Source organism: Penicillium concentricum, assembly GCF_028827145.1.
Source record: "Penicillium concentricum strain IBT 3081 chromosome Unknown utg000002l_segment0_segment0, whole genome shotgun sequence".
Taxonomy (NCBI): Eukaryota; Fungi; Ascomycota; class Eurotiomycetes; order Eurotiales; family Aspergillaceae; genus Penicillium; species Penicillium concentricum.
The window spans coordinates 7060581-7073419 of NW_026622755.1; the positions used below are offsets into that span (position 1 = coordinate 7060581).

The following is a 12839-nucleotide window of genomic DNA, read 5'->3' on the forward strand; positions in this document are numbered from 1 at the left end:
CCATGGGCTCCCCATAGCGCATGGGATTGAATTGGAGCGTGGACAGACCAAAGCAACGTGCATGGATCCACTTGAATATCGCTTTGAACCAGGATAATTTCCAATCTCGAACACGCCTCCGGACTATAGTCGAAAGTTCTGCGAAATTTGCCCACCTACAACCAAAAGCCCTAGCCTTTCTTTCATTCCACGTCAATAACGCAGGGGCAGCCAGGGAGATGGAGGCGAGCGTCAATATGGCTATAGCGCTTGGCCAATCAGCTAAGGATTCACTGGCTTCGAACCAACGACACAGGATTCGTGGAACGTGATGCTAAGACGGAAAGGTACGCCATGCAGCCTGGAAGAAAATTTGGATTTCGCGGGTGACTGCAGGACCTTGATACCCTGATCTCACGTTGGATGTCAACAAGGATGTGCCGACTTTTTAGCTTTGGGGAAGAGTAGCGTGCGTTCAGGCACAGAGATGAGGCACAGAGAGCCGCAAGTCATGACTCAATATTAGATTGTGCTTAGAATATCACACTATTTGATAGTCACGATGTCAGGGGAGTCTAGGGTTTCCAGAATTGTTCCCTGGCAGAAAAGGAACCAGTGTCATGATCCTAATCCTAGCCATTAGAAGTGGAGAAGAGACACTTCTTTTTCGGCTTGGCTTGGGAGTGAGACCCTTGCAGCCAGCGCCAAGATCCCCCACGCCCCAGGGCGCCTCCAGTTGACATCACAGCTGATTCACAAGCGACCCTTTGCGCCAAGGGGACCTCTGGGAGTCCCCTCCTTCCCGATACGCGATTTTCGGGCAAGCTCCGGGTTGGCAATCACTCCAATATTTTTTGACTGTCGGGATGTGGTCTTGGTATATTGACGACTCAAATCGGTATAGCACTGCGTCTTAGACAGGAAGGTTATGCGGGGCACTTCAGTCGCGAAATGAAGTCTCGACCTCAGCGTATCCCCCAGTTCTCTCAGATTTTACTAGCCTTGGCAAATTATTGCTGGTAGGCCAACAGGTCCACACAGGCCAAAGAAGGGAGGAGGCCACGGAAGCGAAGATCAACCATCGCAATTTGCCTATTTTCTTGAACTTCGTGATATCCAAGTCTGACCAGCTCTTTATATCGAACCTGGTGAGACCGGAATATATATGAAGCAGTTATGTATCAAGGCGAGGTAGCTCCACGGTGGTAGGTAGATTGGTCGCATTTTTCACCCATCTAGTACTTCGAATTCACATAGGTCAGCACAATGATCTCGTAGAAAGTCAAGTCACCTGCCGAGCATTTATCTTACGATCATTCTCGCAACCTCAGCTCGCGGATGGCAGCCTTGGAATATATCAACCATTGAGGCAGTCACCGGGTTAGTGGGACAAATTTTCCTCGGTAACAAGCTTAGGATCAAAGACTTAAAAAGGGCCTGAGGAACGTATAGGAATTCATTGCATCCGAAATGTGTGCGGATCGAGTTATATACAAGCAAGAAGAGTATCAGACGCCAGCGTCATAATGGGAGACGATCATGTTCACCATCCCCCTCGTCTTCCTCTTTGTGCGAAACCAACTGATAGGCTCGATTGAAGCCGAACACTTGGCGAGGTCGACGGTGAACAACGAAATACACGCCGCAAATAAGGCATCCAACTGCCAAAAAGGTAATAGATCCCAAGGTCCATGGGTTTATAAGGGGAGAGCCCTTTGACGCTGGTAGTCGCTGGAGTAGCTCAGTTACACTGAGAGATTCGCCGTTCGAGTTTATTGCACGCACACGAAATATCGAGTCGACCACGGAAGTGAGTGGAATTTCAGTTTCGAACCCGTCGCAAGGGACCTGGTTGACAGCCGTGAAGGTCATATTTCTGAGGTTTTCACCGTCCCATGCCTCAACTTGCCACTTCGCTACCTCGGTGGCACCGTTCCAACTAACAAAGACACTTTCGGGCGTCAGTGCAGTATCGGGGACTGTCAGAGGATTGCCAATCCAGTCGAACTTGAACACTCGGTAGGAAACAACGCGACCAAATGTGAAGAAAGCAGAGGCACCAAAGTGCACATTGCATACGACATCGCCCTCTGGGGAGAACTCAGTGAAGGCTGCAGAGTGACCCCAGCCCACTAGCACGTTCCCTGTGTCTAGTACTTGCACATTCCCTTGAGAAACGGCCATGATATCGTGCGGATGCTCGAAAGATTGCAGTAAAGTTGCCTGCCGCGCTTCCGTATCCAGCTCAACGATCATGCCACGGCTCACTGCGGAGAGGTTGTCATTATTGTGGGCTGCGTTGTCGAACAAGCTGAGGCGGTTGGTTCCTACCCAACGAGCGTCATGCTGCCAAGAAAAATCCGTGGCAGCTCCATCCGAGGCATCGATAAAGTTGTTCTGTTTCCCTCCTAATGACCAGAGGACATCACCAGTGGCGCCATCTATGCATGCAACGGTATGGAGGTGGCGCATCGAAACCAGGTACCGGCCCTGGCCATCCTTTTCCACGCTGTTGATGTGCGAGTGGTCATACCCCGATGTCCTTCCGTGTCCCGTACCTTCAATTGGATAATAGCTATCACTCGGGTGGTAAAAGTCGGATACACGCCACTGGAATAGCAGTTCCCCGGTTTCAAGGTTCACTTCCTGGAACACTCCATCATACATCCATCCCAGCTCCGGGCCACCGATGGAGCTCAAATCAATCAAAATGGGATCGTAGATCATCAAAATTGCGGTATCGTTGGAAGTGATTTGGAAGTCGTGCAGGTCGCCGTCATACATGCCGATTGGAGACACCACATACCTCTGGGTATAGGTTGAATCAAGCTATGATTGGACAAAGTAATTAGAGAACCAGAATTGTGGTCAACTGGCTCAATATATGACCTACCATGTACCATGACCCTTGCCCCAAGCCGTTGGTTGTATCTCCTTGCCAATAAGTGAGGTAGTCTTCGCCCTTGTACCGCTGAACTTTGAAGTCTTGTGTGGTACCCCTGTTCCATTTAGTCCATACGAGTTCCCCATCAGCATTCAGAATCATCGGCCCGGGATGGGCAATTGAATCACCCCGAGGCGCAAGGAATGTGTACCGGCGATCGCATTTTGCGCCAGACGGAGTGATTTCGACAATGGGCGACTCTTGGTCGAAGGAGATATAATTTTGGTCTGGGCCAAATCCTTGAGCTCCTAGATCATACCAGCTCAAGTCGGTGCGGAACCGAAATCTGAGAAGTTGTGGGACAGCAAACAGATAAAATGCAACGAGGCCCCAAATAGCGGCGAGGACCAGAGCAATCCATCGGAAGGGAAAGCGGGTATATCGACGATGATTGCAAAGCCAGGAGCTCAGGCGAAGCATGCCAGAAGAAGTCTGCAAGAACATTAGGGCATTGTGGATGAAACACAAGATTCGAGCAGAGACACAGTAGTGGGGTCGTTTGCGTCGGAGCAGGAGTGGCGACAGCATCCTTTTATTTCACATTCTCCTTTAACGACAATTCCCCGCCGTCTATCCGGAATACTTCTTGGTGTGAGGAACCACTCTGTCTTGGCGGCCCGAACAGTGGAGCAGAGCTTGTACGCGTATGGTGATTCGGTGGCTGGCAGGCTTCCATATAAGAATCATGGTCTGCCAAGCTCCCCGTGGGTCGCAATCCCCTGAAGAATTGCGCGTCTGCGCCAACCAGAAAACATCTGCCGGGAGGGCCATCCGGTAATGGACCATCAATCATCCAGAGGGGCTCCAAAAACTCGAAGGGAACCGCAAAGCCACCAGCCCACGCGTCATGATACGTGGAAGTGGTGGCTTGGACTAAGGCTCTCAACATAACCTAGCTAAATACCACATATATACATGTAGTCACCGAACTTATAGTAGTAGTAGTATAGTAGGTAGTTCGTTAAGCTCATTGGCCAGTAGCTGTACAATGTATGGTCATTTCAGTGAAATTTAGTGGTCTAACTGGAATAGGTAATATGACTAAAGTAGGAATTTGAGCCGAAAATTCGACCAATTAGTACATGCAATGGTCCGTGGGGCTCCACACATGTGCCAAGGATATTCCGGGTAATCACCTGTATCAAACCTGGGATGGATTTCACACTTCAATGTTATCCCGGGTTATACAAAAGTCATTTGCGTAGTTGCTTTTCTGCCTTTTTCTCCTCAAAACTCTGTTTGAGACCATTGTGAAGACCACTGAAAGGCCCTCTGAGAAGACCTCTAAAAGCATGTCTGAAAGGATCTCTGAAAATATCACGTTCATATACAGGACGAAGTACTACTACCATGAGAATTGAATAATTCCTCATTTACTTAAAGAACAACATCATCATTATCATGATCATCATCCTCTCACTTGCTCAAGTCAATAAGCAGCGTATATCGCGTTTCCTCCGTTCTGATCACTAGACCTCTGCAAAGCCCATAAATGGGCCCGGCCCCGGGCCCAAAGCCCAACCCTTAGTGGGCTCCAGGCCTAACCTTCGAAACCTAACCAAAAAGTAATTAGAATAATAGAATATAACCTCGAGATAGGGGTAAGAAACTAGGTCTAAATATAGGGTAATTAAGGGAATGTTTATATTGTTTGGTGCTTATTACGCCCTATTAGGCCCCTATTGAAAGCTCGGTAGGCTTTAACCCCGGGCCCACGGCCTATCGGTAGGCCTAAGGACCGGGCCTAAACCAAGCCCATTAGTGGCTTTGGGCTTTGGGCTTTGTGGGCTTTGTGGGCTTTGTAGAGGTCTAGATCTCAGACACGTTTTGAATAGGATTTAGTAACTTCCATTTCATGAGGTTCATAATCCTAAGGTGTTTTTGCCTTTAGTATCTCTATAATCTTGAAATCTAGACGCTTTCCGTATTGACAGTGATTTACAACCTGTCCCATGTGGCTGATTTTCTCATGACTAATCAGGTCTACCCTCCAGGGCTCCAAGGCTGGCGCCCGGGCGCCCACGTGGACATAGGTAATCGGGGCGTGGCGCTGACTTGTGGCTGTTCCGCTTCATTCTTGGATCAGATAAGAGAATTCAATGTTCTCTACTCCGTACTTCGTACAACATCCATGCATATTATATAGTACACAGATATTGTATGCAACAGTATTCATCACCAATATATCCAATAAGTCAACCCATTTATTCTGTCAACCTCTTTCTCTCCTTTTCAAAAAACTTCTGAATGTCGGCCTTAATATCTCCATTTGGTTTAGTTGCAATACGGTTCATTCTCGGTATTTTGACACCGACAAGAGTTCGTCATTCGGTTGATGGTGGGTACATATTTCGCTGCATACGCAGTAGGGAGTAGTATTGTATTGCGTCTAAAAACGACTTAAAAAAAAACACCATGGTACCTGTAGGAGCAGGGTCCCTCACTTCTCGGCAATGAGAACACGGTGGCCAGTCAGGAGTATCATTTTACCAAATACATATCCATGCATGGGGCCCCATCTCCATATCACAACCAAAAAATCGACGTTTCATCTTCTACAAAAATGTTGCGATCACCAAGGATCATAATCCTGGTCGCCTGCTCGGCTTCAACCGTATCAGCTTAGCTGCATGTTCATTATTTTATATTTACTCCGTAGCGCTGTTGCCGGATGATTCTAATAGCTTGGCGTAAGCAAATTTTTAAATTATGCTGCCAGGGAGATCTCCCGATATCCGTAGTACGGAGTACGGAGTATGTACCTATTTACTGCTTAGCAAGCCACACGGCCTAGCCCTGGAGAGAAAGCCAATCTTGAAATGGAATACATAACGGTTAGCTAAAAAGCCACGTTTTAAGCACATAGCCCGGAACCTTCGGGTCAAGTTCACCTACACTATACCCTAAGTTATATCCAATTCGAATTGATAACTTGAAGGTATCGTATGAAAATTATATGATAGCAAAGTCCCAATAAGTTCAGGAACGTTGGAAGGATATTTAACTGAAACATATTTCACCGGGAAAAGTCGGCAAACAACCCTACATGTAGAATATATTGTGACAGGAGGTCAAACATACGGTGCATGTAGGGGGCTGGCCTGATGTTATGAAGCTGAACCGAATATCGAATACTATTGAATCCTACGTGCATTCTAAACCTTATTCCAAGTTCTCGGACTCATAGAGATTATTTGTGGATATCAAATGGGTGAAGTGCGACCGCTTGAACTACCCTATTGTACAATATGGTAGAGTAGGTCTCCTTACAGAGTATAACTAGCAACTCAGGCAAGAACCAGGATGTACAAAGACAACCCTGCTCTACGGAGTGTGCCTCAATTCACCTTTTTGAGCCATTTAGCTTTGGGCTCTGACCTCCATTTGAAGAATGGGTTAGTGGAGGGCTCGATCACATTTATGAAGTTAATAGTGAGCAAGGTCGAATCATATGCCAGTATATATTATGTACTCCATTATACCCCATTTTGTGCTCTTGGTACCTGAACTTTGGAGAAAATATTCATAAACGGAATGTGTGATTCCACTAGAAAATACTTATAACTATGTTAAATGTATTGAGATATTATTTATGTTATTTGGACAATAGTATATAGATCGGAATAATAAATGATGTACATGTACATGCACATGTGCGTCACTGTCCTGCAGCAAATAAACTTCTTCCTTGGCTCCACTTTCGGCCTTTTCTTTCCCCCCCCTTTGATCATGACCTCCAGGGCCCCTTGTCCAGGTGGCATTGGTCTTTTCTCTTTCTCTTCCCACATCTACAATGAAGAGAGCTATGGATAAGGAGATGGTGTCCCATGACGTTGGCATCGATGCGACCGACCAGGATGATTGGGACATGCAGCGCCTGGGAAAGACCCAACAGTTCAAGGTGAGCTGCGCATTGCCCGAAGCATGACTTAATACTGATCAATGATAGAGAAACTTTCGTTTCTACTCGATCTTAGGTTTCACGACGACGTTGATGGCCACATGGGAGTCGATTCTACTGTGAGTTACTGGACGCGCGATATCACGAGAGAACACCGAATAATGGAGAATGCGCAGCACGAGTACCTACGGCCTGATTGATGGAGGACGAGCGGGAATGGTCTATGTATATATTGGGTCGTTTGTTGGATTTTTCTCCGCAGTGATCTCCATGGCCGAGATCGCGTCGATGTAAGTTCGATTCGACCTGCAATGTTGCGCATGGAAATTGACTTCGCCAGCTCCCCGACATCGGGCGGACAGTACCACTGGGTCAGTGAATTCGCTTGGCCGAGATGTCAACGATTCCTGAGCTATCTCACCGGTTAGCCTACACTTCGAATTCGATCCGATGATCTCCAGCGCTAATCCCCTTCTAGGATGGCTTTCGGTGCTAGGCTGGCAAGCTGCTTTTGCTAGTATTTGCTACCTTTGCGGTACACTGATTCAAGGACTGTTGGTCTTCAACTACTCGGATCCCTCCGGTTGGGTGTATAGCTTTGAGCGTTGGCATGGGACACTGCTGACCATTGCTATCGCCGCCGTCGGAACTGTGGTGAATACCTGGGGTTACAAGATTCTCCCTCCCATGGAGGGCCTCATCCTCGCCATTCACCTCCTCGGATTCGTTGCTGTTGTTGTTCCGATGTGGGTCATGTCTCCAGGACAGGCCTCCGGGGAGTCTGTCTGGAAGGAGTTCACAAATTCTGGCGAATGGCCGAGCATGGGACTCGCGTGTCTGGTGGGCCAGCTGACCCCGATCTTCTCCTGGACAGGCCCGGATGCTGCTACACATATGTGTAAGTCAAACCCAATAGCTCTCCTAATTCGTGGCGGTGGCTAACCTCTATTAGCCGAGGAGGTGCAGAATGCTGCCTTTGTAGTCCCGTGGTGTATGGTGTCGACCGCGTTGATCAACGGCGCCCTCGGGTTCATTATGCTAATCACCTTGCTGTATAATATGGGAGATTTACAAGATGTACTCTCCCCGGCGAGTGGATTCTCCTTCATCCCAGCAGTCAATCATGCAACCGGTTCCGTGGCAGCCACCAATGGTGTGGCCGCTATCATTCTTGTCATGGAAGTGTGCAGTGCTATCGGGATTCTTGCGACAGTCTCTCGCCAGACCTTTGCCTTTGCGCGCGACGATGCCCTGCCGTTCTCTAAGCATTTGGCTCACGTTAACCGACGCACACAGATTCCCGTCTGCTCCGTGTTGGTATCGACCATTATCACCGTGCTACTGAGCTTGATCAACATCGGCTCTACGGCCGCTTTTAACGCCGTCGCATCTGTGATGATTGCTGCACTTTTCACCACTTACATCTTGCCAATTGCCGCCGTCATTCGGGTCCGTTTTCAACCGGGTGGTATTCCCCCTTCGCGCTTCTCGCTGGGTATCTTCGGCTTGGCGATCAATGTCTTCTCACTGGCTTGGCTTTGCTTTGCCATTATTTTCACATTCTTCCCGACCGCCAATCACCCGACCCCGGTGGATATGAATTGGTCTATCCTTGTCTTCGGAGCGGTGGTCATCTTTGCAATTGTTTTGTACATTGTGCACGGTCGCCGAGTATATCGTTCACCTGTGACCCAAGTGCGCAAGGCTGAATAAAGCCGTACTTTGGAATTACATGTTGGATCAACCTTACAGCCCATTGGCTCGATGGTTTGCGCCCGAACGCACTATCTATTTTGGCACCAAGCGCTGGCCCATCTTTTGCGTGTATATGTGGCATTTAATTGAGATCTGAACATATTAAATAGCGATAACTTGATACCCAAAGCAATCTGAACCCGTTTACTGCGAGATTGACCATCGAGCTTCAAGCTGAGCCGGCCGCACAAAGTACTTTTTATGATTTCGACGCGGAAGAATCTTGTCACACTCGACTGTTCAGAGCCAAGCGCTTTCGGGGACCTCCGATCTTCGTGTTAAGCAATCTTCCAGCACTTGATAATCTCTTATCGAGGTGAATTGATTCGACCATAATTGTGCCCTATTAGCGTAGAATGCCCCTGCAGGGATCCGGGTGTGTTTGGCAGTGTCTAGAAACGGCATGTATCTTTACACAAGGGAATAACCTAACTAAAACCCCATTGACAAAGATTTTCTATATTAATATCCTTCTTGATAGTCTACTCCAAATGCAACACGACGCCATTCTTATCAGCTGAAGCACCCCACTCCCATGCACGTATATTGTACAGTGTGACAAGTCCGTGTAATACTGACCTATAAATGGGTTCAAACTTCACCGTTTGCACATATGCAACCTGGACTCTTACGAAATATGTCTCAAACGCGATACGTCTCTCGAGTGATTCCACAAATCTCACTCCACAATTTCGAAGATCGAATCGATGAAATCACCAACCAACTGATCGAAGCCGCCGAAAATGTCGGATTTTTCACCGTAATCGGCCATGGAATTTCCAAAGAAGATATCGACTCCATGTTCGCGATATCGAAAAGTTTCTTCGATCTACCAGACGAGGTCAAAGCAACTGTCCCATGGAATCCGAACAACGTCGGATGGGAAAAGAACTCACAAATCCGACCGTCTACTGGGCAACCCGACAGTAAAGAATCCTACCAGTTACAGTTCGGCGAGAATATGAATGACCTCTGGGTCAAATACGACGACCTGCCTGGTTTCCGGACCGCCTGTCTTGATTTCATGAACCGTACACAACAAGTATCGGAATGTTTGATGCGATGCTTTGCGCGGGGTCTGGGGTTCCCCGAGAGATTCTTCATCGAGTGTCATGGTATCTCACGACCGAACTCGCAAACCACTATGCGTCTACTGCATTACTTTTCGTTGCCGGAGATTCGTGATGGGAAGGTGTATCATCGCGCAGGGGCACATGCCGATTGGGACTTTTTGACTTTACTTTTCCAGAAGGATGGCCAGGATGGGCTGGAAATCTGTCCCGGTCGCGAGGTGGTGACAGAGTTCGGTATTGGGGATGAATGGACCAAAGTGACGGCTAGGACTGGCGAGATTGTGTGCAATATTGGCGATTTACTCATGTCCTGGTCGGATGACCGATTCAAGTCGACTTTCCATCGTGTCAAGGCTCCTTGTGACGATGGCGACTATTTTGGCGACCGATACAGCATTGCTTACTTCAATCAGCCGTGTAAGGATGCCTTGATCCAGGGGCCCTCGAAGAAGTATCCAATGGTGACTGGGGCTGAGTTTACCGATACCGCCATGAAAAGGAATTTTGCGGCTTTGCAGGAGAAGTTGAAGACGGTCGCAACGGCATAACTCGATCGGGATCGCGTGGGCATTGAGTTTTCATCTGGGGGTCTGTTAGGAGTGTTTCCGCACAAGGGTATTTTCGCAGAGGGCTCTGGGCAAAATATAACCGAGGGCATTGAAACGATAGTTACGGCCTGGGAAGACAGTAACAGCCGCAGTAGAAGTCAATGAACATATTACTCCTATAAGTTTCCAAAGTCCCACCAAGTCGAAAATCCGTCAATGTTTCCGAGAGCGGACTCGGAATCTGGGTATCCCACATTGTTCTCCATATCAACAAACTGCGAGGGATCCGTCCATAGCCAGGGGGTATTGGTCATCAAACTGTCGGCGGGCGCAACGAGTTTCTCACCAAGGTCGAGGTCGGAAGAAAGTGGCGTGGAAGATATGTGTGGCATTGGTGGAATGTGGGCAGCTTGACCACCATCCGCAGTGTTAACTGTGACGTTCGGGGACATTGCAACAATCACCTCTAGAGTCGAAGCTGGGCTGTCCTCCGCCTCTTCTGTAGAGACGGTTGGGGTCAATGAGGGATGAAGCAACCCACCCGTCGACACTTCGTGTGGCTTGGGTTTACAGTTGATTTGAAGAACATCCCACATTAGAGGTATGCTGAGATGGATCTTCTCAGGCTCCCAATCATAATCGATGTTCTCCGAACCGGAAGCAATTCGAGTCATTTTATCCAGCGTTTGATCCTGCGTGTTTGTTAGCATTGGTAACTGCTGCTTTGTTTGATGAAACCCACCAGGATTCCACAAGCAGGCGAAAAGGACACAAAGCTCTTCAGGAACCTTCGACATTTTGTGAAATCAACCTTGGACTTGTACTTCAGTCGGGGATCCGCGGCACAGCAGTAGTACAGATGCACTGTAGCTGCGATGGCAGCAGCATGCCCGAAGAATGGATCGATTAGTCGCATCTTCTTCTCAGAAACCATATCTATCATGCGGACAAGCCAGGTAGCATGTAACAAGACCAACTCGGATGATCGTCTCCAGAAGGCGTTCGGGATTGCCAGATTATCATTGTATTGTGATGCCACAATGTAGAGGAAGGGGTGGTTGAGGACAGTTAAAATGGAATGGTAAGTGAACTGCAGCTTCAGCCAGGGAGTCCAGTAGTTTCGGTTCGATCTCAGCTCCTCTGCCGTTCGCTCGAAGAATTTGACTGTATCATATCGATGGCACTGGGAAAGCTTGTTCTCAATTTCTGTAAGGTCAGAGAGCACCATGGCGTACATAGAATCGTGTCTCCAGGGTTCTTTGAGTCTATTGCGAGCACAGTCGGAGACATATGTTCGCACCCTGCTCCAAACCCAGCCGAAGTGAGCTGCTAGGCTCCAGATCCCTATATCAGATGATTTCGAGCAACCAAGATCATCTGTCGGCAGTGGTGGTGGTTTCGCCTCCGTTCCATCTTGCTTTGCGCGGTCGCTACCGGAGGCAATATAGAAGGTTCGCATGACCTCTGATGGTATGCAGAGAAATCCATTTTGCTGGCCGTAAGACTGTTCGAGAGATTGGAGACTCCAGAACAGACGCTTCTTGCGCTCGGTCATGGGACCTTCGCCGGCATGACTTGATTCGAGATCAAGGGTTGCTGACCGGCAAAGATGTAGAGCAAGCCCGAGATAGAAGCGACCGAGGTGTATATCTCCATCTAGAATAAAATCAACATATGGAATTTCTTCACCTAGTGCGAGCGGCTCATACCTAGAAATGAGGAATAGGAGAGCAGACAGAGACTCTCAATGGTTTCAAGTTCCACAGTGCCGTTTGCCATACGAAGCATGACCAAGCTTCTTGCACTATCTCCATAATGTTGCAAATGGTCACGATCTCTTGAGAATCGTGAGGTTAAGGCGAGTAGGCAACAAACGAGCTCCTCTGACAGATAACTTGGGTCTGAGACATCTTCACGATCAAAACACCAAATCGGTTGTCGATGGCAATATTGAAAATAAAGCTCAATAGCTTTGGCAATCGCAGATGACGACGGTTGAGAGCTCGAGTCCTCGTAGTCAAACCCGAGGAAGAAGGGGTCATTAACCGTGCTCGGTTCAATAGATAGTGGACGTGTGGTGGCAGGATAGGATGTTCCCGTGATCCCATTTCCTGTCTCCTGTGGCTTTTCCGACTGAAGCGTTTGAGTTGGTCTACCACTCAGGATGAGGTTTACCTTCTCTTCGAGGAATGCTAGCCTGTCGTCCTGTAGAAAAGAACAAGAAAGAGTCAAAGATTGGCCACTGATAGCCATAAGTCAGCACATACAGACTGCCCTCCGCGAGACCCTCTGGGTATTGTGGTGTAAAGGCATGGCTGATTCAGACGGACACAGCTTGAGCAGGACGGTTTCTCGGCCGGACATCGGGTCTTCTTTCTTCTATACGGACATCAATTCCATCCCTACAGATAACCGATGTATTGCCTTACCTGCAATTCAGACAGGCCTCATGGGAACGCAGTCTTCCGCGGGTGCTCTCTCGTGGCATCATTGAAGGGAAAATAAAAAAAGGGGAATGAGGATTTAGATGCGGGGTATGAGGATATATGAGAGACAGAGGATCGTCACAATAAAAGAAGGGGGATATTTAGGGATATTTAGGAGATAAGATAATGCACGTTAAAAGTCCAGGCCTTGGA

General features: G+C 48.2%; 4 protein-coding genes across 4 annotated transcripts; 2 read left to right on the forward strand and 2 right to left on the reverse strand.

Moving 5' to 3' along the window:
• Positions 1–1500: 1500 nt before the first annotated feature.
• Positions 1501–3367, reverse strand: N7517_006396 (arylsulfotransferase family protein; the record flags this gene model as incomplete). The annotated part of the gene is made up of 2 exons (XM_056724126.1): positions 1501–2808; positions 2873–3367. The coding sequence occupies 2 exons, from the start codon at positions 3365–3367 to the stop codon at positions 1501–1503; spliced, it is 1803 nt and encodes a 600-aa protein (XP_056580376.1).
• Positions 3368–6716: 3349 nt separating this feature from the next.
• Positions 6717–8537, forward strand: N7517_006397 (uncharacterized protein; the record flags this gene model as incomplete). Its single annotated transcript, XM_056724127.1, has 6 exons — positions 6717–6824; positions 6873–6943; positions 7001–7114; positions 7165–7247; positions 7303–7722; positions 7777–8537. 6 exons carry the CDS (start codon positions 6717–6719, stop codon positions 8535–8537), a joined length of 1557 nt encoding a protein of 518 aa, XP_056580377.1.
• Positions 8538–9216: 679 nt separating this feature from the next.
• Positions 9217–10200, forward strand: N7517_006398 (uncharacterized protein; the record flags this gene model as incomplete). Its single annotated transcript, XM_056724128.1, has 1 exon — positions 9217–10200. One exon carries the CDS (start codon positions 9217–9219, stop codon positions 10198–10200), a length of 984 nt encoding a protein of 327 aa, XP_056580378.1.
• A 176-nt stretch (positions 10201–10376) lies between these two features.
• Positions 10377–12688, reverse strand: N7517_006399 (putative C6 transcription factor; the record flags this gene model as incomplete). The annotated part of the gene is made up of 5 exons (XM_056724129.1): positions 10377–10892; positions 10943–11856; positions 11910–12405; positions 12468–12579; positions 12630–12688. The coding sequence occupies 5 exons, from the start codon at positions 12686–12688 to the stop codon at positions 10377–10379; spliced, it is 2097 nt and encodes a 698-aa protein (XP_056580379.1).
• Positions 12689–12839: the final 151 nt, after the last annotated feature.